At 39.0% G+C, this 24,481-nt stretch overlaps 1 protein-coding gene across 2 annotated transcripts in view; it reads right to left on the bottom strand.

The window, feature by feature from the left end:
- LPGAT1 (lysophosphatidylglycerol acyltransferase 1) overlaps window positions 1-24,481 on the bottom strand; it is a 58,437-nt gene that overhangs the window by 21,782 nt on the left and 12,174 nt on the right. For both annotated transcript variants that reach the window (XM_041476957.1, XM_041476958.1), the window contains exons 2-4: window positions 9,517-9,635; window positions 4,323-4,418; window positions 1,969-2,242 (exon numbers count right to left, since the gene is read on the bottom strand). In XM_041476957.1, coding sequence (XP_041332891.1) covers window positions 1,969-2,242; window positions 4,323-4,418; window positions 9,517-9,635 — 489 coding nt within the window. The remainder of the gene's footprint in view (window positions 1-1,968; window positions 2,243-4,322; window positions 4,419-9,516; window positions 9,636-24,481) is intronic.

Raw genomic sequence — 24,481 nt, 5'->3', positions numbered from 1 at the left:
TCCAGTAACTTTGTTAGACTTCTAACTTTACAACATAACCACAGCAATTTATACAACTATATTTCATTCAACTCAACAAACGTTTTCTGACATGGCAAGAGACCAATAAAAGCATTCAGAAAGCAACAGATGAGAGGAGGAATCTTTTATACAAGACACAATCAAGAACTAATATTTCATAGATCTCTAAAAGGGAAGTTTTACAATGCTGGAAACATTTTTGTGAGTTTAAGAGAGGATGTAAAATACCTCTGTGTCACTATGTATCAAATACTACTTTTTCCTAGCATATAAAATTTACTTTCACTTTTCTTTTTCATCCTTTTTTAGTACATTTTCAAGTCCATTACTATGAAAGAGTGACAGCTAAACCCACGCATTTCATTCCTATTTTTGCTCATTTATCTTTCTTTGAGTAGGATGGACAATATGGTTCCATTTTATTTCTGAGAGAATTCCTTTATTTTAGTACCCAGTTAGGTCAACTACTATCAAATGCTCATTTCTCTAGAGTCTGAATGATGCCACTGAAAGAGGGAAAAAAAAAGGAAGCCAAGCTTGATTTCAGCTAAGCTGATAGCAACCTAAGAATAGGAAAATATAAAACTGGTATTTCACAAGCACTTTTGGCCTCCCTCCAGAACCAGACAGCTTATAATTAATTTGGGGAAATTCTTACTCTCCATACCTTTTTAAGACAGCAAGAAATAGAACAGGAACAGGGCAAACTTTTCTCCTCAGAAAAACCCAAATTTTTTAACAAGGACCAGGGTATTCAGTTTCTCTCTTTTAAACCTAAAATGTTTTATGACAACAAGAGCTTTCTTCAGCCTTTCTTTTCTGAATGTAGCCTGACAGGAAACACTCTGGTGCATTCCATAGCCTGATTTTTCAGCTCATTTTAAATCCTACCTTCACTACCTTCAAGAACATCATCTCAATTTATTTCCTATGTTGACAAGAATAACTTCAAAACTGAAAATCTGGAAGCAATTTCTGTACAAGGGCTCTCGCTAACCCTGAGTTTTGAACTTCAGACAGAAAATAATCCAAAGTCTTTTGCAAATGTGGCTTCGTTAGTAAGGATCTTTGTTTCAAAATGCTAAATGATTATAAAAATTTGGCTGTGGAAAGACCAGCCCCACCCATCAATAAGAAACGACCACAACCCCCCAATCCACTGTTTCTGTAATAAGTAACAGAAATCCACAAGGAATTTAAGAAAGATCTAACCCTACTCTTGAGCATACCAAGAAGCTAATTTTAAAAACTGAGACACTAAAGCACCAAGTCGCATTACAGGCATTATTTATACCCCAGCTATACCCTCCCCTATAGCCCAGGCATCCCAGAACAATAATGCTGCAGGAATATTCTTATTCTCTCCTAACTTTTCTGACATGACAGCCAAAACAATCCTTCAAATCTAGTGATCAGTGACAGCTCGCTCCAGCAACAATGGGGACAGGCAACACAAAGATCTGTACAGAACAGAAGAACCTGAACTCAGTGGAAAATAGTTCAAGAAGAGGAATAAAGTATACAGCAGTGGATGCAAAGAAACTTCTAAAGCCTGGAATAAAAATATGAACATAGTTAGCATATTCCAGAAATACTTTTACTATAGCTCCATGCTATCACAAACCAGTGCAAACCACCAATCTTACCCAAAGGAGTAGATCACCTTCTTGCTCACTCTGGGTGCCTATTCCAGTATTTGCTTCATCCACCATGTGAGCCAAGCCAAGCACTCATGCAGCCATACCACAAACTAAATTAAATTAAAACTAAGGTGGGTTTTTTTTGTCTCAATATCATAAATAAAGTTAGCAGAACTAAAACTAATTATGAAAACATTTATACAATGTATCTGATATTTGAAGATACCAATTATACACAGTGTTTTATTTAAACTCAAATATTTGACATTTAATTTGCTTTATACCCATGAAGTGATGTGATCTTTACCTTTTCTCACAGCATCTCCACCTGATGGAGTTCCATTCTCTTGTGGCGCTACAAGCGTTTTCAGGATTACTTGTGTTGCCCCAAGTCTTGGCAGGGTGACATGCTTAAGAAATGGCAAATTGTTTTTCTTGGCAAATGCCTGGCTTGTTTCTCTTCTTTTCCTAAGAAAGCCACCCTCTGGAAATAAAACTATCCATTTCCGATTGCGGCTCCTGTAATATTTTTCTAAATGATCTTTGAGTAACACAAGCTGCTGGTCACGGTGTGTTCTCCCCTGTAAGGATAAAACATCTAAATAAAATCACTGCTTTGAAGAGATAAAAATCAGATGTAATTATTATACTTCTAAGGTTTCTCTCTTTTCAGAGATAAAAATAAGCCCCTGAGACAATAAAAAGCAATGTTCCCCTTGGAGTACCAACTGGAGGTCTGTAGACCAGGCCTCAGCTGGGTTACCACAGCACAAACACAGACCGCACTCAGATCTGCACTGCTCCAATGACTCACTCCCTTCTCCTCTTTGGTGCATTAGGAAAACTTCCTCATTTCAGAACAGTAAGATACAGCCTTAATTACTGCACAAATATCTTCAGGAACAATCTTTCCTCTTCCCATCTCTGCATGCACCAAGCTCCAAATTTTCAGAGGAATCTCTTTACATTAATTAGCATTTTTGAATATTTCAAAGTGACCTTGTCAAACCACTCAAAAGACACAAGAGGGCAAAATTAAAGCTCTCCTCAGCAGAGGTGATTTTAATTCTCTGAAATGTCAACAAAACTGCTAAAAACATTGCACTGTTTGGTGGTTAGTTGCTTTTTTTTTTTGATCAGAGGAAGGAAGAGGGAACACGTGGGGCTGAATGAAAGACATTATTTACTAAAAGGGAGTTTTGTGAAAGTGCTTCTCCTACATTTAAGTCTCCCCATTGCAATTACTTCCAACTCAGCATGAGAGGGAAGGAAAAGGCTCTGCCTGCTCATATTAATGCAATTATAAAGAAATATACAAGTCCTCAGTTAAGCCAGTCCTTTCTTATCAGACCACAGGACTCCAGGATAGCACAGTAATTAAGAAAAGAGCAGTGAACAATAACCATCCAAATATTACTAGAGTTAGGCAAAGGACCATTACTCACTCATATGAAGTATTTTGCCACACCAAAAGGCTAACAGCCTAGAAACATTAATTGGCTTATCTTTAGACTCACAATGACATCATTGTATCTGTGATGTTGTCTATGTCAGCCACTTTACAAAAATGAGGAAAAGCCTTAGTTTTTGCAGCTCAGAGATGGTTTGGTTTTGTGACTGGAATTGCAACCCCACATTCAGAAATTATAACTAACACGGTGACAGCCTTGTGTACCTCAAAATGTGCATATTGTAAATTCTACCTGCTGGAACAGATTTATATTTTACAAAGCATCCAACCCTGTCCCTTCCATCCATCCTCTCACAATGCACAGCTGTGTGCTTCTAGAGACCTTTGTTTTCTAACTATGCCTCCAGTGTTAGTCAATCTCACTTCAGCTGTGTACTGCTGTGAGCAGGCATTTCTTTATTTCATTCTGAGTAAATTAACTTCTTCTCTGCAATGTGAAAATTCATTAATTCTCTCTGGCTCTCTACACATTTTATGTCCAGAAAAGGAATAAGGAGAGTAAAGAAACATGTATGATGGATATTGCAGTTCACGTAACTGGAAACAGGTTCATGCTTTTCATCGGCCTCCTGAGTTTCTACTTTGAGAGTGCAGTTTCATCAACAGCCACCAAACAACAAAAAACCCTACCCAAGCTGTATGAAATAATCTGAATTCATTAACATTTCAGATGTTGAGCTCAATAGACATTCTTTCCTAATGCTCAAATAATAATTAACCTCCAAGAACCAATTAATTACTATTTACACAGGTCCATCACCACCTTAAATTGATCCACTACTATGTCACCATCAAAAGGGACAGTCCTGCCTTTCCTAATTTGAAACTCTGCAGCCAGAAGACTGACCTAACCAGACAGACTCCCTGCATGGCTTCAAGGCCACTAAAGAAAGATGAGAGGTGTGTTCAGAAGCAGAGATAAAAAGGACTGCCCATGTATTTTGCTTGTACACCCCTCTCATAATAGGCTCCCTTCACAACTGGATTCCATCATCATTTGTGTCTATGCAAACAATAAAAATAGCTTGGAAAATAAAGTACCTTCAGAACAAAGACCTTCTCAAATATACACTTTACAGTAAAGCTATGTCATCGTGCAAACCAACCAGGAGGTGATAAGTAAGTCCCATAACACCAAAATGTTCCAAATACAAGGATAAATCAAAGCACTATTATGAGTTGCCATTTACCTGTCTTATAAAGAAGTCTCCATGGATTAGAGATACAATGCCAAAGTTTGTATACTTAAAAATATGGTCCATCAGCCACATCATCTGACGGACAACCTGAAAAGTAAAAATAAATTTTAAAAATGAGTGAATTATCAAGTGCAGAGAAGGATTAATTATGTATATACTGGTCACATTCTTGTCACTTTTACAATAGCAATAAAACTAGCAAATAAATAGAATAAGGTCCTTTATGCCCAAAATATAAAGCAGCACAGGTGCTGTGCTTCTCCCTTGAGAGTAGGATTAAACAGCTGCCTTTTTGTTATGCAATATACAGTTGAACAGTATTAGCCATGGCAGAGCAGCCACTTGTGTCCCTGAGAATTTAATCAAAGCCTGATGCTCGTCCCAGTCAAGCAGCACAGTGGGAAGGCTAAAACAGCAAGATTGAGCAGATCAATTCACTTGGCCATCACTTCTTACAGGACATGAAGGCTGCTACTTTACCTGTTCAGTAAATCCTTTGAGATTTAACAGAGGAGAATTACTCCCAACAAAGTAAACAACAGAAGGGAAAAGCTTCTTTTCTCACAAGGTCTTTTTCCTCTATCTCTCCTACATGCAGTTTTTCAGAGGGGTAGGAAGTGGTTCCCCAAAACTGGAAAATCCAGTGTCTCTTACATGCTCCCAATCACAGGCTAGGCTGCCTTTTCTCTTCCCTGTATTATGAGCCCACATCATGACTGGCACAAGTTCAGTGAACCTGAAGTCATGTAAGACAGCACTCTTCCATTTACCACTATCAACAAAGAATATGAAGGATTGTGACGTTTCTCTGGCGCTCAGATGATCATCCAAGCACCTTCTGCTTTGTATCTTTCTCACGCACTTTGAGGCAAACACAGAAGAAAGCAGCCTAAGAAATAAAGATAACATGCTACTATCCCTTCCTGCCTGCCAGTGGTATTCCTTACTAGATGCTACACATCCTAAGGACCAAAGGCACACTATGTATTTGGGAGTGACAGAAGAAGAAGTAGCTCCCAGATCCAACGCCTTACTTGAGACTAATATTGGTGAAATCATTTATCCTACAGTGATCTCCAAGCCCGTGATAAATTAAAGTGAGGTTCTTAAAGCCAAATTATTCTCTGCAGACATTAACATTCTTTCCATTTCAGTAACCACCAAAAAAAAAAACCAAAAGAGAAAAGGTGTGCCCTAAGGACAAGAGTCAAAAAAAGCATCACTCAGAGGTGTTACTGCTCATCAAGGCACAACAATAAACTCCTGCCCATGCATCACCCAAAGGGGACAGGCTGGTGCAGGGAACCACATCCTTTGATAAAAACACCACCAAAATTTCACTAATGATGATTTAGCCTGCAGCAGTACTCAGGCCTGCCAGTGTTCATCTACTACTTTGGCATTTTGACAACTACTTTCTATTGTATCAAGCAGAAGTTAAACCAACATAATCTATTTTACTGGAGGAGATAAGCAAGCTTAATACTCTGCTGTGCTAGAAAGAAAACGTGTCTTTTGAGGAGTCAACACTGGTCCCAGATGTTCCATGGCAATCCTGGATGAGGAACTCTTGCCCACCAGTGCTACTGCTTCTCCCCTACCATACCACTTGACACTGTCTTTTTCTTTAGATAATGGTAGATTTATCCTGCAAGTTGATCACTGCTCTTCAAAAGTCCATCTCACCTTGTTTTAGGTGCCACAGGCTTCTAACTAGCATCCCTGAGCTTCCCCAGCCTTTCTGAGGAGTGATGAGATTTTGTCAAAGATAAGTGTGACATGCAAATTACAACTGAGACACACACAGTCTGCTGCGTGTGGGCTACAAAGAGACAAACTTCAGAGCCCAGTGATCATAAATCTGTCTGTAAGCCTAGGCAATGGTAAGAAGTACAAAGAGAAAGTATTTTTATGTATGAAATAATACATACATATACTAACATAAATCAAAAAGCAGTTCAAAGAATAGGACACAGTTGTCTTGTCTGCAGTCAAAAGGCAAATGAGATTAATGGATATTCATTTATTCTGCTAGCAAGGGCAGAATACAGGACACTGCAAAATTTTGTTGGTAACTCTTCTGTGTAGTGACTTGTCTATTTAGTATCCTCAGGAATAAAACAACACTTATGAGATGAGCCTCTTATCACTTGCATTTCAAGGAGGCTTAAACAAAGACATTCAGAAGTATTCTGAACACAAATTAATAGTTGTCGATGGCTTCAAAGAACTGTTGGATGCCACTTCAGTTCCTTTTTCCTTCATGCTTCCTGGTTAAGTAAGCTCAGAAGCTAGAAAAAGCTTTTTCCAACTATATTTAAAATAATCTAGGTGCTTTCTATTCACAGGCCCACTTCAGTCTACACAGACTTCATAACAAAGCAACCTGGACAGACTGACTTTCATCTTTCAAGCACCTGTAACTTAACAATGAAACCTGAGAAAGCACTACTTGAAATATGCACACAAACCACTACAAGCTGCATTTTTGTCCCCACTACACCCTTCCTGGCACTCCTTTCTGTTCCAAATCAGAAAAAACTCCCATATTTATCAGTCTTAATTTAGTCAGAAAGCAGTAATAGCAGCATTTTAACCTACTTCTTTTTGTTAAACACATAACCTTAAATATTTATGAGACCACAACTTACTGATTTTTTTTTAACTCTTACTTTCACAAAGAAATTGGAACAATTTCTCAAACTTTAATAAAAGTATAATCAGGTTCACGTGAAATTTTGCTGTTTAGCTTATATTATGGTATAATGTATTAATCAAACAATGCCAATCCAGTCCTTCCACTAAAATTCTAATTTTTAGCTAAAGTTCCACTTCTCTAATGAGAGATCATTCTTTTCTTATTCATGTAAGTGAATCTAAAAAACCAGAAATATCTCAGCAGATATATTTTATCTTACTGCTTTGTAAGATTAAATTGACTTAAAACAGATAGGCTACACTCTCATTGGTATCTAACGATTTATAAAATACTGGAAAAAAATACCATCATGGCTCCTGACACCACCCTTGGGAAACACTGTCAAGTTACAAGACTGTCTCATGAGTTTGCCTCACTACATAGAAAAATCCAGAACTTTAAATTGAACACTTCTGATGTCTTACATGAACATTTTTTTTTTTTTAAAGCAGCATTAAACTCTAAGCACTTGCAGATTACATCTGGTTTTGGTCTGTACTGGCTGGTAAAAGCAAGCAAAGGAAGTTCTGGACTAGCACAAGCTTAACTCTCCTAAACAAAAAAAATTCTTGAAAATTACAATCTTGCTGATAGATTAGTATCGAGCTTGTGAAGGACTCCATATTAAATTTAAACTGAATTTAAGGAAAGCTGACTAATTTAAGCATTTGCATACTGTACAATGATTATTTTTGGACAGGTAGGTTTATTTTTTTTTTTCCTCCAGTACTTTCACAGTCACACTAAGTAAAGACAACTCTCTTTAGAAATACAAAGCATGCTATTTAAAGGCACCTGATCCAGCAAGTTCTAGCAGAGATAAACAATCCTGATCTTTCTCATTATTTTCAGCCACTTGTACTACTCATGCTGTATTTTAAGCATGTATTGAACCTCATATTGTTTTATTTCTTTATAAACTATAAACACCAAAGCCATATTAAGCTCTGGACATGCACATTCCAAGAGCAATGACTGCAACTACTTAAGGGAAAAAATAGTGATTTTAGGGATTTTCTGCTTTTTTGAAAACATGCAAACCTAATAATTTCCATAGTGAAGATTATTTGTGATCTCAATTCCTTCCTTCATTTTTATCATCTCCTACATTCACTGAAACTCACTCTGTCTTGACTGAAATGTTTAAGCTATGGGGTCAAATGGGATAAACATGACTTAGATTTATATCTATAAACTAGTGGTTAAGATCCTATGCCATAGATATCCACCCTCACAGTCATACCTTTACCACAAGACTGTCCTATGTACAATTTTGATGAGGGAAATTAAAGAGCTTGTTCTGTCATTCTACTCATTTGGGTACAGCACAGAATGTACTGTATATATACCGAATATATACCAAATTCCCTCAATTCCAAAAGAATTGAAAGCAATCAAAAGTACTTTTACAACAGCCTGCTCTAGACTAGTGTAGAAAGAAAGGTGTCTGCTCCATCTTGAGTAGCATTTTCATACTTTGTGAGGTGGGGTTGTTTAAAAGGTGTTTTTATTGGTTTGGGGTTTTTTTTTTTTTTTTTTTTTTTTTTTTAATCAGCTTTGCTGTCATAAATAAGATCTGGAAAACTTTCTAAAAAATGATAAATCACTGATAAAGGTATGCATACCCATAACTGTATTAATTTGTACTAAGAAAAACAGTGCCAGGTACAAATTGTGCAGATGCAACAAAAACCAGTTCTTGTTGCACTGTTTCTTCAGGGTATGGTGAAGGAAGCAACACTAAGACACTTCAAGAAAGAAGACAACACCAAGACAGATACAGCTGCTGCATTTTTTCAGCTTGACAGGTATGCCTCCCTCCCTTTGTAGCCTAGTCATGCACACATGCTCTTCTTCCTGACTTGTACACGAATTTGATAGCCTGTTTAGCTCCTATACTCTGGTTTCCACTCCTTAGACATGAATCTTCTGAACAGCCATGCATGGAACAATTAACATTAGTTAAACTTCTCACCAAGAAATCCTTAAGGGCTCATGAAATAAGAGCTCAAGCAATTTGGACCTTAGCTAGGTAGCTTAACTTTGGCAAGCCCTCACTCCTACCAAAATCCCATACACGGCTTGCTCTAACTTTGAGAAAAACTCCATGCTGGAATAAAGTCATAACCAAGAAGGTAGACCTGTGTTGGTCTGCGCAAATTTGGCTTGAGTTGCACAAAGGCATGAGGCGACAGGAAAAAGTCAAGTACACGATTTCTTGTGAGGAGATCTGCTTCCCTCTGCGCTAACCTTGACTGGATGCACAGTGACTCAGCTCACAGCTCACCTTCTCCAAAGACAACCTTCAGGGTCTATACCAGCTCCAAGCTACTGGCTGTCACAGTGGACCAAATCCAAACAAAAAAGCTCCCTACTGAGATGAGCTGATGGGTTAACACCCCCAAGTGAGCCATTAGGGCCACACAGGGATGTGAACAGGGAACGCAGCACACACAGCAGCCACTCCCTGCCCCGGATGTAGCCTACCGTGCCTTTGTCCTGAAGGCACATCATCAGAGTGCAGACGTCACCCGTCGCTTGGTGGTTCACCAGCACCATGGCTTCATCTTCTGACACTGCTTTAACATCATCACCCCATTCCACTACTATTAAAAAAAAAAAGAAAAAAAAAAGGTTGAGAACATGGAAATTTTTCTATCAACAAAATGACCCCACACCCAGACTATAACCATAAAGAAACCTACATGCTATGTGTCAATTTGTATTGGCACACAGCATAAGGCAGGAATATTAGCAAGACTGTTTTTCTAAGCAGGGGGTATCCAGCTTAGTTTGAAACTGCATGCACAGAATAAGAATAAAACAAAAATACTCTACCAGAACATGTGCACAGAGATTGATCTTTTTGTGTCATTACACCATTCTATATTTAGGGTCTGAAAATTACATAAGCTTTTTGACCCAGCTTTCGTACTCATCTATCTCACCTCATTAGATTAAAAAGAAAATTATATTGTCAACTGTGGGTTTTGCTGGCTGGGCTTGTTTGTTTTTTTTTAAATTTCACAAGATTTTTCATTTCTACACTCGCTAGTATTATTCTACTCCAGTAAAAGCGAAACAAAAAATCTGTATTTGGATCATTAGGTTTAAAATGCTATGTTAAACAAACTCATTCATTCAAATCTAAACAAGTTAGCTAAAGGCAAGGAAATGGGTTCAGAAAATGCTGCTCAGATGACAGAATCTATTAGTTAATACTTTATAGACCAGATGCTCCAGCGGCAAGAATGGTATCAGAAGGAAGATACAGTTGATTATGACTTACACTATCAAAACCATGCTGGGATAAGGAAGAAGGGTTAAAATTGATGGTTCCATCAAAGTAAAAACATAAGTGGAGAAAGAGAAGACTGCCTCCCAAAGAACACAGGATGGGAAACTAGGAAACGTGTGCTGTGAACTAAAGACCAGAATACGTCTAATGCTGCTATTGGGGCAGAGAGACAAGTGAGTAGAGTCTGTCTTTCTTCAGTGAGAGGGATGGACACTGCAGTGCAGGGTTAAGGGAAAGGATGGAGACAGGCAGAGGATCTCTATGAAGTTCCAAAGAAAAATAAGATGCGTTGCCCGTGCATGTAGGATGTAACTTATTCTGTGTTTGTTCCGCACCTTAAGTGATTCCTACTGGCTATTATTTTCAGTTCTGACAACAAACAGAATATTTCACCTGCACTACTGACTCTTTTGTACTGCTGAAAGTTCTTCAGGCAGTGAAAAACTCTCAGCACAGGCTAATTACTGTCTTTTAATAGATGGTTTAACTGATGCTAAGGTAACAGGCTACACACTGAAGACAAGAAGCAATAATCCATGCATAGCTTCCCTGTCCTTGAAGAAATCAATTAGCATCACACTTTGGAAAACTGCCACTTTATTACTTTCTAACAGGTCCAAAATTAGTACTGAATTGAGACTTGAACACAAAAAATATAAAATGTTGCATTTGGTCACAAGTAGAAAAAATCAGACTAGAGATATGAGGGTGAAAAGGACTATTCATTCCATAATGTTCAATCTCCTTTCCTTTCCCTGGGAAAGCTAAGCACACATCTTTTCTTATTTTTCTCACCATGAACTTGGAAGACCCCCTTTATCCCACCTCCTTACTTTGTGCAAATTCCCTGCAATGTTCTCCCTCACGCCATGGAAGTTGGGAAATGCTTGGCCATGGCAGTTGTAGTTGATGTGCACCTTCCTGATCAAGTATTTCACATATCTCACTATGGCAGTACCCCACAGAGCAAGAAATTGAGATGAAATGAGAATTGTTTTAAAGGGAAATGAATCAACCACATACTGACTTTGAAATTATTACTTCAGTGTTTCTATTAAGCAGCCAATATACAATAGTCTTACTGAACTGTGGCTTTCTAGAAGTAATAAAAACTAAGTACTAAATATATCAAGTATCTACAAAATCAAATTTCTCACAAGCAGCTAATTGTGTCCAAATAAAACTATTTTATTTCTAGATCACTCAGAGAAAATAAATGCATTTCTTTACTATAAATATTTCCCTGGAACGTAGCAATTTAATACTAAAAATTTAAACTGTAGAATGATTTAAAATTAATCTCTTCAAAAATGATTCAGAGATCTAACTTCACAATGGATTAAAATGAAGGCATGACTGAAAAATACAAGTCATGAGAAGCAGCATACAATTGAAAACAACTAAAGAGGAGAACTTATGAAGCTCAATTAGCTATAAAAAAGTACACTTTTAACATACTAGGTGAAGACTAATGTCTGACTTTGAAACTTTCAGAGAGATCCAGTCAAATAAACACAGGGGGAAAAAAACTCTCTTTACCTATTTTACCTACTGTTGTTAAATACAAGAGGGTATAAAACAAGCAGCTCACAATACGCTAACAGGTTTCAGCTGCAAAGTAAGAAAAAGGTGAGCTCTGTGATCCCACTCCAAACACAAGGTGAAGAAAAATGAAGTTTGATTTAATTCTTCAAACTGATTCACTTCACTCATTACACCTATCAAGCAGCCAAGCCAACAGCTCAGCTCCTGCCACTCAGCTGACAGGTAGTGGGTTATTCAGTCCCAGTGTACCAGCTGGCCTTCCTCTAGCTGCTTCTCCCTCTGTCACTCCTCCTCAGGCAATCAGGCTGTCTCTTGTGCTTAATAACGCTTTATAGTCAATTGATTGACCTGATTATCAAGGAGAACAGAATCACTTTGTCCAAGTCCTTCACATAGCATTTCTGGATTGAAAAGAGAACAGCAAACCACAGAAGTGTGCAGAAAAACCGCTGCCACTACAGTTTTATAGAGATGAAAAAACCAAACCCTTAAATCCCTAGAATTTTAAGTTCACTGTGTCCCCACACAGTGGGAGGAATAAATGCTTGTCTTCAATTTTCTCCCCACACAAAGGAGAACCTTTTGCTTTAAGAAATACTTGCAGTATTACATTCCTCCAATGCAGTTGGAAACGTTGAAATCAAAACCTCAGCTGCATGGCAGCAGAACCAACAACACTGCTTTGCTTCACGGTAAGAAGAAAAAAAACAGCTCAAAGACAAATATTTGTTACTTGGGGTCCTGAGATCCAGCAAACTTTCCTCCACAGCTTCTTTCTATTGCCAGGGCGCATTTTTTAAAGACAGCAGTTCTGAGTCTACAGCCTGACAAGAGCTAGATTTCTGCAAATGCAGTTTAATATAGTAAAATAACACAAAGGGAGTAAAGAGGAAGAAATCATTTTAACGTGGCAAGACATTAGTGATTTTGCTTAAAGAGAGACTTCACTTGTGACTTCAGGTTGTGAGCAAAAGGCTTCACCAGAAAAGGATGAAGACAAATCTACTTGCAATTACACGAGCCCCAGGACAGAAATATTTATCCTTCTCTCATAAAAAGAAGTTCAAGATGTACTACATCAAGAAAATACTTCGTTTAATGAGCTGCAGACTTAGCTTTTTATGAGCTAATCCTTACAGAGCTCCAAAAAGAGAACAAAAGTAATACAATTTTTTCCATCTTTTTACTGAACTATTACTAGCTATTGCAAGTTCTCAGAACACTTGGCTACTTTGTAATCATGTCCTTAATGTAGCTGTCTGCATTCAAGTGATGCTAAGAATAAATATTCAAGCACTTCAATTACAGTATGCCACTAGGCTGAGCAAAGGACTACTAACCTAACTAACCACTCACTGGATTTATTTTATAGTTTTGAATACACCTGGAAGAATGGCAGTCGACTGATTTGTGCAAGTGCCCGGACATTAACATGAACAACTTCATTCTGCATACTGTATTTTAAAACTTCAAAAATGCTCTGAAACTTTCAGCATCTCTTCTTTGTTATAGTCACTAGTTTCACTACGGTGTGCCCTAAGAATTGGCATAGATCTCCTTGGCCTCATAACAACTTAAGTCCAAACTTATTATTTCAAAAGGCACCGAGTTTTAAAGACTGACATTTTATGGCAAGGTCAGGGAAGTCACCTTAAGCATGCTAATCACAACTACTGAAACACAAATCGCCTAAAAGTTACAATATATGTAAACATGTAATTGATTTGGATATCCATTTTATTTGCTATTTAGACTTGAGTCCACACAATATTCACAACTTTCTCTAGAAACTGGGAGAAGCTAAGAACTTCCACTCCAGAACTTTCCACAGAATGGGTAAGGCTGGAAGGAACCACATGCAGCCCAACCTCCCTGCTCAAGCAGGTCATCCCGGAACACATGGCACAGGATTGCATCCACACAGTTCTTGAATATCTCCAGTGAGGGAGACTCTCCACAACCTCTCTGGACAACCTGCTCCAGTGCTTTGTCACTGCACAGTAAAGAAGTTCTTCCTCATATTCAGGTGGGAATTCCTATGCATCAGTTTCTGCCTGCAGCCTCTTGTCCTATGCCCAGCACCACTGAGCAGAGCCTGGTCTGTCCTCTGACATCTCCCTACAGATACCTAAGAAGATTGAAGATGTCCCCTCTCAGTCACCTCTCTCATCTTTCCTTCCTAAGAGAGATGCTCCAGTCCCTGCACCATCTTTGTAGACCTGCACTGGACCAGCTCCAGTAGCTCCATGTCTCTGTTGTACTGAGGAGCCCAGAACTGGATGCAGCACTCCAGATGTGGCCTCACTAGAGCAGAACTGAGGAGCAGGATCACCACCCTCAACCTGCTGGCAATGCTCTTCCTTATGCACCCCAGGACACCACTGGCCTTCCAGGCACAAGGTACTGCTGGCTCAAGGACAGCTTGCTGTCCTTGAGGCACTCCAGGTCATTCTCGGCAGAGCTGCTTCCCAGCAGGCCAGCTCCCAGACTGTGCTGCTGGTGCACAGGGTTATTCCACCCCACGTACAGGACCCTGCCTTTTTAGATCCATCCATTGTTTATTTTCCCTTCTGATCACTTCCGTCCATGTCACAAGACTTCATGAAAACTTGTTCCAAGAAGCTGCAGACTGACAACTCTTAGAACTGAACAGAACCACCTTTAGTCGATCGCTTGGAAACCTTCAGCAACAAATAAACAGCATTATTGAGGAAAGGCCTTCCTCAAAAGCCACCTTGCTATCTAGCAGGAAGAATGTTATTGTTAGGTATTGAGCAGTGACTAATGCCTGACAACCAGATTTCTATGTTTTAAACATTTCCCCTCTTAGTCAAGCATTTATGTCTGACAAGTTGCAATCCTGCTTTACTGTTATTCACAAACGACTCGTCAAAGCATGTTTCAACTGGAGTAACCATGTACAGTTGTTCAACTCATTTGTCTCTCCCTAACAGATGGGATTCTTTGATAGCTGGCATTACGAAATCCCAGAAGTGATGCCAAAGGTTAAATACTACTTAGACATTTTTTACCCTTCACAAAAAGGTTAAGGTATTTATCTCTGAGAACTGGTTGTCTACAGTGAAAAAAAGGAAAACAAAAAATGGACTAAGCTAATTACTGTACAGTTAGTCTTTTACACTTATTAAGCATGTATTTTAGGATCAGAATATATTTTAAAACACCTGGATAAAATCAGACTTGAAAGAGAAAAATCTCTCTTCTTATCCCACCCATTCTGTCCGAAATTCCTACTGCCAAGGAAGACTTCATACCTTGTTTTTAGTAACACACAAGAGGTAGAGATGATGAATAAAAATACAGCACAGAAAAGGAAGAAAAGAACATACATACAATACCATATCTCATTAAACATAGCTTAATATACTGTTCTTCTTCCCTTAAAGAATGTACCCTTCCTAACAGAAGTATTGTTGATTTCACGGCTACCACAATAACCACTTTAGGTTGTAAACAAGCAAGTTCAAACCAGATTTTACTAACAAAAAGAGCACCCTTTACAGGTAATTTGATTCAAATTTTTATGATGATAAACTGACTGCACTGACAATTTTTCCCTTTATTTCAACGAAGAAAAACACTTGAAATAGAAAATTCAGAGTAGGAACAGCAGGTGGGGAAGGGAAGGCTGCAAATAAAGGGAGGTTATTCCTATAATGTATGTTAATAAGCCAAGGCTCGGTTTAAGATGTCCCAGTCACCATCTTTGGTTTTTTGTGACCAACAATTTCACACACCTCTACGCTTCATTGTATGAAACAACACAGATTTCTTTTTGCTCTCAGTTCTTCTTGGCTTCTGTTCCCTCCTCCTGCAGTTTAAAGTCAGATCTGCTTTGTGGACAAGAACACTTCAGTAGTCACAATATTTATCCCCAAAGTCAACTCACCCTCTTACTTCAATTAACCAACAGTCAGAAATGCTAAAAACAGGAGACAATTACAACAAAGATGCCCTGGCTGTCACCTTTCTAACCAACCCAAGAACCAGGTTTTTCCTAAAGCACAGCAGTTCCTTTTGGAAATAGGCTCTAGCAATGATTGCTTTTGAAGACTGACTTAATTTTCCTGGAGTGCACGTTCAAGACCTCATGGGTATGGTTTACTTGAGTTCTATAATTCACTGGCACAAGAGATGACGCTTGTGGCTGAAGAGAGGGCTCCTTTTACCCATCTGTGAATGAGAATCAATAATCAGCAAAACCTTAGCTCACCTTCAAGGAAGCAAACTTCTTCCACTGACTTAAGTACTGGCAATACCATTTCAAGAGCTTCAGCATTTGGCAGTTGTATTAGGCAAGCAGTTTATATGATGAGAAAACATTTAAAGTTAATAGATCCTGTCAGAATACAGAAGCTATGACCACAGCAGATATTTAAGGAAGGGTTTCAATATGTCTTAAGCATTACAAGAACATGTCTTGCACTGGACATACCCTCCACGTTTTCTGGAGGTCTCAGTTATTTCATGCTACTCCCACAACACTGCTTGACATGTAGAGGCACCCAAGTCCTACATCTCATAGCTTCAAACATCCAAATTGAAGCCCAGCTGTAGATGGTGGTGCCTGCTCCCAAGGAGCAGTACAAGTCACAGTGTTTGTAGCCACACAGGTAAACAGGAACTGTGAGATGTGAAGATTGATGTCAGCTTTCATGACTACAGTGGTAATGAACTGTAGCAGCTGAGAAGGAACTCCGCTGTCTGTTTTGCTGCTTCTATTCTTAGAAAAGCAACTGCAAGACTGAAGAAGGAGATGGGAGTGCTGAAATCCTTTTGAAGCACCTCGCGCTCATGAGTCAGAGCACTCGGAGAAGGAGCGAGCTGAACAGCACATTCCTCCCCAGTGACAGATAAAATACATTAACCACCCAGAAGAACATCAATGCATTCATGAACTAATATCCTAAAGCTTTAATACCTTACATACTGCATATTGTATAATGACCAGGAGAAAAAAAATAGTTTGTTTGAAGTCTAGAAGGAGACGTGAAACAGTGGGGTAGTCTAGCAAGTTTTCTCACCATTAAAGAATATGTCAAAATAAAAAATCAGCACAAGTAAAGGTTATTAAGGGATACTGCAATCAAATCATCAGGCCTAAAAGTTGAAAATTATCCTGACAAGTTTTAAAGTACGCACACAAAAATTTACCTAGTTAGAAGCACACTGTCACCAAGGTCCTAAAAAGGCAGGTGAACATGAGCCAAGAGTAAATACAGTTCAGATTAACTGCCACCACTTCAGTTATGTGCAAAGCTGACATCCTGTACCATTTTCCGTCATTCCCAGTTACAGTGTGGCAAGAAATAATGTCAACCTATGTTCAAAAAATGTTTATTTCCAACATGAAATAAAGACTACATTTACAGGACTGTCTTTAAGATGACCATAAACCAAAAAAAAGGATGTAAGCTAAAGATGAACTTTTGCCTTTTCCTGGTCAAAAGCCTCTAAACACTGGGGATGACTAAAAAGTTGTAATGCTGTAAGTGAAGGAAGCAAAGAGTCGTATTTTCATAAAACAAATATCATAGAGATTCTGAATAGAAGGATCTCAGCCAAGTTGTTACTTAGTGCAAGCACAAGATTCGCAGCTTACTCAGACTGCAGAATGGAAGTAACCTCATTTGACAATCACTGATCACAAGACCCATCGTATGAAAAAAATGTCCCATAGAATTTTGGTCCAGAGATGTTTTATTCCTCCTTAAACAGGGAGGATGGATTTGAAAATTTTAAGAGACAGCCAATACATACAATTTTTTTTTACCACTCTGCACTTTGTGATTCAAGTCCAAGGTCAGAGACAATGATGGAAACACCACAGACTACCTCCCATCACAGCGGTCAGCACTTACTTAACTAGACCTGTTGTCAGACAAGGCTGTGGGTTCTGTATTTTGGTCTCTTTATCCACAGGTATAATTTTTACAAGTGAAAAAGGATTCTCACCAATTAAGCACATGACTTTAAATACTGAACCCACATAATACTTTTCCATTGTTTTAAAATGCAAGAGTCAAAATTTCAGGGTTTCACCCGTAATACTGATGACTGCTTTTAATAAGAGGCAATCTGATATTGGACTACCCTAAGTTGATATCTTAGAAGTCCTTTTTAGTGTATTGTATATTGAAACTACAGTAATTTAACTATGGTTACAATGCAAACCATATTCTAATCGCAAAGAAAACTCTATCTGTAAGACGGCTTTATGGAAACCAGTCTGGCTTTTCTAGAATTAAAAAGAAAAGTTACTTTGGAAGCAGCAATTCTGGAATACAACACCACTACAACATTCCCAGCACGCTTTTTTGCAAAAGGTTAAGTACTACAGAGGAGCAAGAGAGAAGGAAAGAGTGTTGGTTTTCTCTGGTAAAAAAACATACCAGTGCTGCTGGGTAAGGAAAATATGCTACAAATACAAAGTTTCCTATTATTGTTACCCTTATCACACTTTCAAGCAAATAGCAGCTGGCTGATGATCTGTATTTTTAAAATCTTGAACCCAGCAGGTTGCTACAGTACTTTAGCCATACTCATCTGCCCCATCACTACTGCTGTGCCACTAAGCAAGCAGGAACAGAGCTGACAAACAGGGTCTGACTCAGCAAACACAGACAGGAATATAAGTGCTATGACACTTTTGTCTTTATTTTCCCTTTAAAAACTACTGTTATCTTATAAAAAATACCCATCTGCTGCATGAGTGGAGATCTTGTTCCCTGCTGGGTTCAAGTCAGAAAATACCACATGAGTTCATGCTCAGTATATAAAGTGGGGGGAAGAGGGAAGAAGTGGGATGTTTGGAGTGATGGTGCTTGTCTTCCCCAGCAAACACTTGTGTGATGGAGCCCCGCTTTCCCAGGGATGGCTGAACACCTGCCTGCCATGGGGAACTGGAGAAGGACTTCCTTGCTTTGCTTTGCTTGTGTGCCCAGCTTTTGCTTTCCCCATTAATCTTGGCTTCAACCCATGGGTTTTCTCACTTTTACTTTCAATTCTCTGCAGATCCTGCTAGCAGGGGAGCTTTGCAGCAGCTGTGTGGGGCTTGAGGGGTGGCTAGGGCTAAACTACAACAAAGAGCCATTGAGACGATGAAGAGACCAGCGCATCTTTCATAGGAGGAGAGGCTGAGGGAGCTGGGACTGTTCAGCCTGAAGAACGAAAGGCTTTAGAGGGAAAATCGTACCCATGTGTCAGTATCTGACAGAGGCCTAGAGAGAGGTGTAAAGATGACTTAGCCACACTCTTCCCTGCAGTGTCCAGTGACAGGCTGGAGGTAATAGGGACAAATAAAAATAGAAAGGATACCCCACTTCAACAAAGGCAAAAAACCCCCCACAACAACCAAACCACCAAAGCATCTTTACTATAGTATGTGTCCGGGTTGCGCGATGAGGTTGAGAAATGTCCATCCTTGGAGCTGTTCAAACCCTGGCAGGACACGAACCTGCACAACCGACCTGGCTTTGAGTGGGGGGTTCAGCTATATGAGCCTCAAAAGTCCTTTCCAACCTAAACAATTCTGACAGCCTGATACCAGGAGGAAAAAACACACTGTTTATAGAACTCTCTCTTATGTACAGCTGTATGTATACTATATGTACAGCTGTATGTATATGATATGTACAGCTACAACAAAACCTACAACTTCATCCTGCAGCATGAGAAGGAACAGCCTTTACAATCACAAAGCACATATTGCAAATAAAAACTGGCAACATTTTTCTGTCTTACTGCTGCAGAACTGCAGCAAAGACATAAATCTGAAAGATAGTTCAAATCTTAATATGAAAGAAGCAGAGTATGATTCATCTGGGATCAAACGGGAAAAAAAAGTGGGACCAACCCCAGGAGCTGGAGGCAACAATGCATTTTAGCCATTTAGAATAAGCCATTGTGTTCACCACTAGGAAATCGTGATACCTTCATCTGAAAATCTTCCTTTAGATATTTTTATCTCTAGTTATAGTATGAAAAAGTGAACTCCTCTATGGAGACTGTTTTGTCTGCATGACAAACATAACACACGAAAGCAGCGAGACTGAAATGGAACTACTTTAAGTTACTGGAACACCAAGATACTCAAATTACTATATAATATTCAGATACAGCTAGTGACACCTACTCAAACAAAAAAACTTAAGAGTAGTAACAAGTAAACAAAAAACCCCAACATGTAAAGTGGGAAGGCCCTAATTATTTCCCATATTATCTTTATACAAGATATTTATCTAAAGTAGTTACCTAAGTTGCTCTTCTACTTGAGAAGCAGAAGAGAGTCACTGCAACATCATGGGACAATCTGTGCTGGTGGAAAAAAAAAACAACTAGAAGGGGCAAGGCAGCACAATCACGGCTATCAGAAGATGGCATGATGGGGTAGCAAGCACCAGTTGAACCAGGATGAATCCTTTCAGAACTGTGGTTTGCTACGCTGGAAGACCTGCTGGGCAAGTCTGGTTGGCCCAACAAGAAAAGCATAAACAGGACAAGTCACCCAGGTTACCTTCAAAATTGCTGTGAATTTCTTTCTGAAACAAACTTGTTACGCATGTTGTGGTCTCTCTACACTTACACAGCAAGTGTAGAGTTTTGTTCTTTTAAAGAACATGTTTAGAAGAACATGCTAAAAACCTGCATCCTCCCCACTCCTTTTTGTAAGCTGATGTACAAGAGAAAGTTAAACATCCTTGGTACAAAATTTTTGTTGCCATGTGTCACAGAGACTATATAGCCACCACTTAGGCAGGGACAGGATGACAGCTGCTTAATTTTTAGTGGGCTTGGATTTGTTTGGGAAAAGCAAATCAAAGAAAAAATTTTCTCCCAAAGAGAGCAGTCTGAAAGCACACCCCCTGTCACAGTTAAAGTACTGCATCCTAGCAATAACCTGAGCTGCCTTTGCAGAAGCAACTGACTAGAGAGCAGAAATTACCCAGAAGCAGTACCAAAAACTACAATACCCTTACTACAGTTTCCTTTTGAGTCACTAGCAATGGTATGCATTACTAATTTGATCCTGTTGCTTGTCTTTCCAGATGTGAAACTCCCTGTGATGCCAAAAAGAGCCATTCATAATGTACTGCACTTGCCTCAACTGTTAAGGTGGCTCAGAAAGTACAGCTAACACACCAGACAGCCTTAAAAACCTAATAGATACAGGACTAAAGCAGTCACACAAAACCCAGTCAGGGTCTGGGGGAGACAGTGCCCAGAAAAGAGAGCCAAGGTTTTTGGCCCTAGAGCAAAGGGATACATCTCAGATTGTGTCATCAACACCAAAAAACAGTATATCCAAACCAAATGTGTGAAAAATCCCATTAGGATAATGGTCTATGCAGAACAAACAAGTTGTGAAATTGCAGCCCTGTTTCCTCCAGACAGAGAACTCTCTCTTTCGAAGCTGGGGAAAGGCTGAAACCTGCTTTGCAACCTCAGCTGTTCACTCTGACAATCCTGATGCAAACTGGCCAGCCCAGAACAAGCTGGCCAAAACTAATAATCAACAAGTCACTTACAGGAACACAGCACTCCCACAGCTCCCATTCAACTACTCAGCTGCTTCTCCAGAGGTGCACGCTGTTTGGGATCAAATTTTCTTCTCTGTATGACAGAAATAGGGTCTGCACTGTGTAGTCCAAAATAATGTAAATAATGGGGAAACTGGATGAAGACTCACTGAAAAAAAATGCACTTGCAAGGCAAAAGCAAGGCTTTAAATAAATAATTGGGAAAAATCTGTAATGCTGTTCCAAGAAGAAAATAAAACATGAGCAGAGTCTGATGGCTAGAAAGAAATAAAGAGAAGAATCATCTATTATCCTAGGTAGGTAAATAGGTGGATGCAATTGCCATTAGATTTTTCTGCTTTTGAAGTGGACAGATTCAAGCCCTGGTTGCTTCTGGGAGCAATACATAAGACTTGAAGGTATTTATTACAGAAACTTTAAGTATATTCACTGATAACTGCTGAGGTACTCAAAACCAAATCCTGATAAAGACTGCACAAAATTTTCATTGTTACATTGTTATTTTCATTGTAGCAAGCTCTACCACTACAAAGCTCTGCAAAAATTGCTGGTTTACACTTCAGGGGGAAGGGAAAAAAAAAGTGTTGAGGTATTTTGAAAGTCACAGTTCCAGCCATACTGAAAATTCTGCTCTCACTTAATCTAGATCCTCCAGCCAGCCCAGGTGAAAGTACGGCTTTAGAGAGCAAGAATAGGTGACAAGGTGACAGATAGCAATGAACCTGCCCAGGAAGAAATGGCCAGTTCCTCTCCTTTTCAGATTTGCAGATTGCAAGCTTCCAATATAATATCAAGAAAACCAGGGCGTCTTGAAGCTTTTAAGATGTTTTTCCCAAAAAACACAGCTGCAGAAATTACATGACATAGGCAGCAATTTTCCAACAAATATCCCAAGGCCACACTATACCAAGTCTTTCTGGGGACAGCAGAAGAACTCAGCCAAACCTAATTATTACATCCTGCATGAGGGACTGGAGAGGGTGGCCAGCAATGAAAAGACACTTTTTTTAAGTCTAATTCACCTTTTTCACTGGAAGTTTTAAGTTAAGTTTTTAAGTATGATTTGGGACCACAAACTTTTCAGAGCACTACACAAGAGGCTCTTTGAGGTAAAAGACATGCAGAATGCAGGAAATTGTCACTGGGTTGCAAGAGAAAGCAATTTCTCATAGGAAACTGATAACAAAAGATTCTAGTGCACTTACATAATAGTTAGTGAGGTAACTAATCAAGGGTTTTCTGGTACCCATGAAAATCTCTGAAGTGCCTTGAGGTTTATGAAATATGGCAACCAGAAAACTGCAATCAGACTGGAAGTGAGCAAACATTGCTTTTTCTTTATACAAGATGTGCAACTTGCCTGAAACTCCAAGTGAGAGCTTGCATTCATCTCTCCCTACACAGAAACCCTAATTAATAGCAAGGTGAAGAGGCCTGATCAGCCCCAAGCATTCAGCTGCTTAGCTCTGAACTTTACCACTGGGACCAGGTGCAGGCAAGGGTCACAGAAGAGGGTACACAGCAAGAAAAGCTGCCAGAGTGACAACAGTTAAGGACTAAGACCATGTTTTTCAAAACATAAGCTAAAAAATAAATCTAATTACTGTACTAAGCAAGGAATCCATTTTCTCAGTGTTCAAATCAACTGGGCTCAGGAAAACATGGTATTTTATGTAAGTCATATTGACTGAATACAATAAATAAGTCATATAGATTAAATACAAAAAAAAAAAAAAAAACCAAAACCAGAGATTAATCTGCTTTTCCTCCTCAGGGAGGCAAACTGCATGACTTTAATCACTGGCTGAAGGTTCAAGTCAAGAAAACAATACTATGAGTGGAAGTCAAGATTCTAACTGTGGTAAGACCACCCCTATATCCCATCATTACCTTCTGTTTACCTAAACCAAGCTGACACCTTGCAGTTACCTCTTCATATTTGTCAGTTCTTGCCTAAGTTACCACCACAAGACATGATGATGTCTTGTTATACAGCTGATGTTTTCCAGCCCAGGTCATTGTCCAGTAGAAATAATCACAACACAAAAGCAGTGCCAGGAACACCCTTTACTTTTAGATTATCTTGGTTAAATAGCCTACATGGGAAAGGCGAAAGGCCCTTCTGTGCATTTATTTGTTGTCTCCTTACAGTGACCTCAGAACTGAGGGGGGTGTCTCCACCTGAAGGACACTGACCATTTAAATCTTTTCAACTTAGTCAAGTCTGGACAGAAAAAATGCACATGAATGATCACAGGAACACTGAGAATGCAGATGTAGCATAATCTGAAAATCAATATCCTCAAGCCATAAAACTGGCTGCTAATCAAGAGCTGCAGCATTACTCTCTTCTCCTCCCACACACCTCTGTGCCATCCTCCAGCTCCAGCAGGATAGTGCGGCCTTACACCACAGAACACACCCAGGCGCTGGACATGCTCAACCTGCAGCGTGGAGGGGGACGCTTGAAAATGAAAGGCCTGCGAAGAATCAAAAAATAACTGGATACAGATGCAAGAAAAAAGGATAAACTTTTTAAGAGACATGTTAAATGTTTCCATCATTATGTTTCAAGGACTTTAAAAAACTTCTCATCCATGCTAAAAGTAACAGTCTTTACAACAAGGAAGTAGTAACATGAATTGTGAAAACACTGTCCCACTTGTTAGATGTGAGGTTAATTTTTTCCAAATAATGGATTTTATAAAGGCTGGGGGAAATGATGTCCAGCTACCACAAATTTAATGAAATAATTTAATCATAAACCAGTTAGAAGCTAATGATGCAAATAAATATAATAGCAAATTCCTATATTTTGTTTTATGTTTCTGTTTATGCAAATTCCATTATTAAAACAAGAGGCCACAGTAAGTTTGAAAAGCATGCTGGAATGTGTATGATACCAATTCTAGCTGGAATCTTAAGTATTACTTTTGTTGGTATGACACAAAAAATGATTCAAGAGAACAAAACCTCTTATTAAATTTGCCCCAGGTTATCCCATACCAGTTCAGTAACTTAATTCTGAAAGTGTGTGGCCAGGTTTCAG

Source organism: Pyrgilauda ruficollis, unplaced genomic scaffold (assembly GCF_017590135.1).
Source record: "Pyrgilauda ruficollis isolate IOZ18807 unplaced genomic scaffold, ASM1759013v1 scaffold4, whole genome shotgun sequence".
NCBI classification, from domain to species: Eukaryota; Metazoa; Chordata; class Aves; order Passeriformes; family Passeridae; genus Pyrgilauda; species Pyrgilauda ruficollis.
The sequence above is the reverse complement of the archived record's forward strand: the minus strand, read 5'-3'. Positions and strand labels throughout refer to the sequence as shown.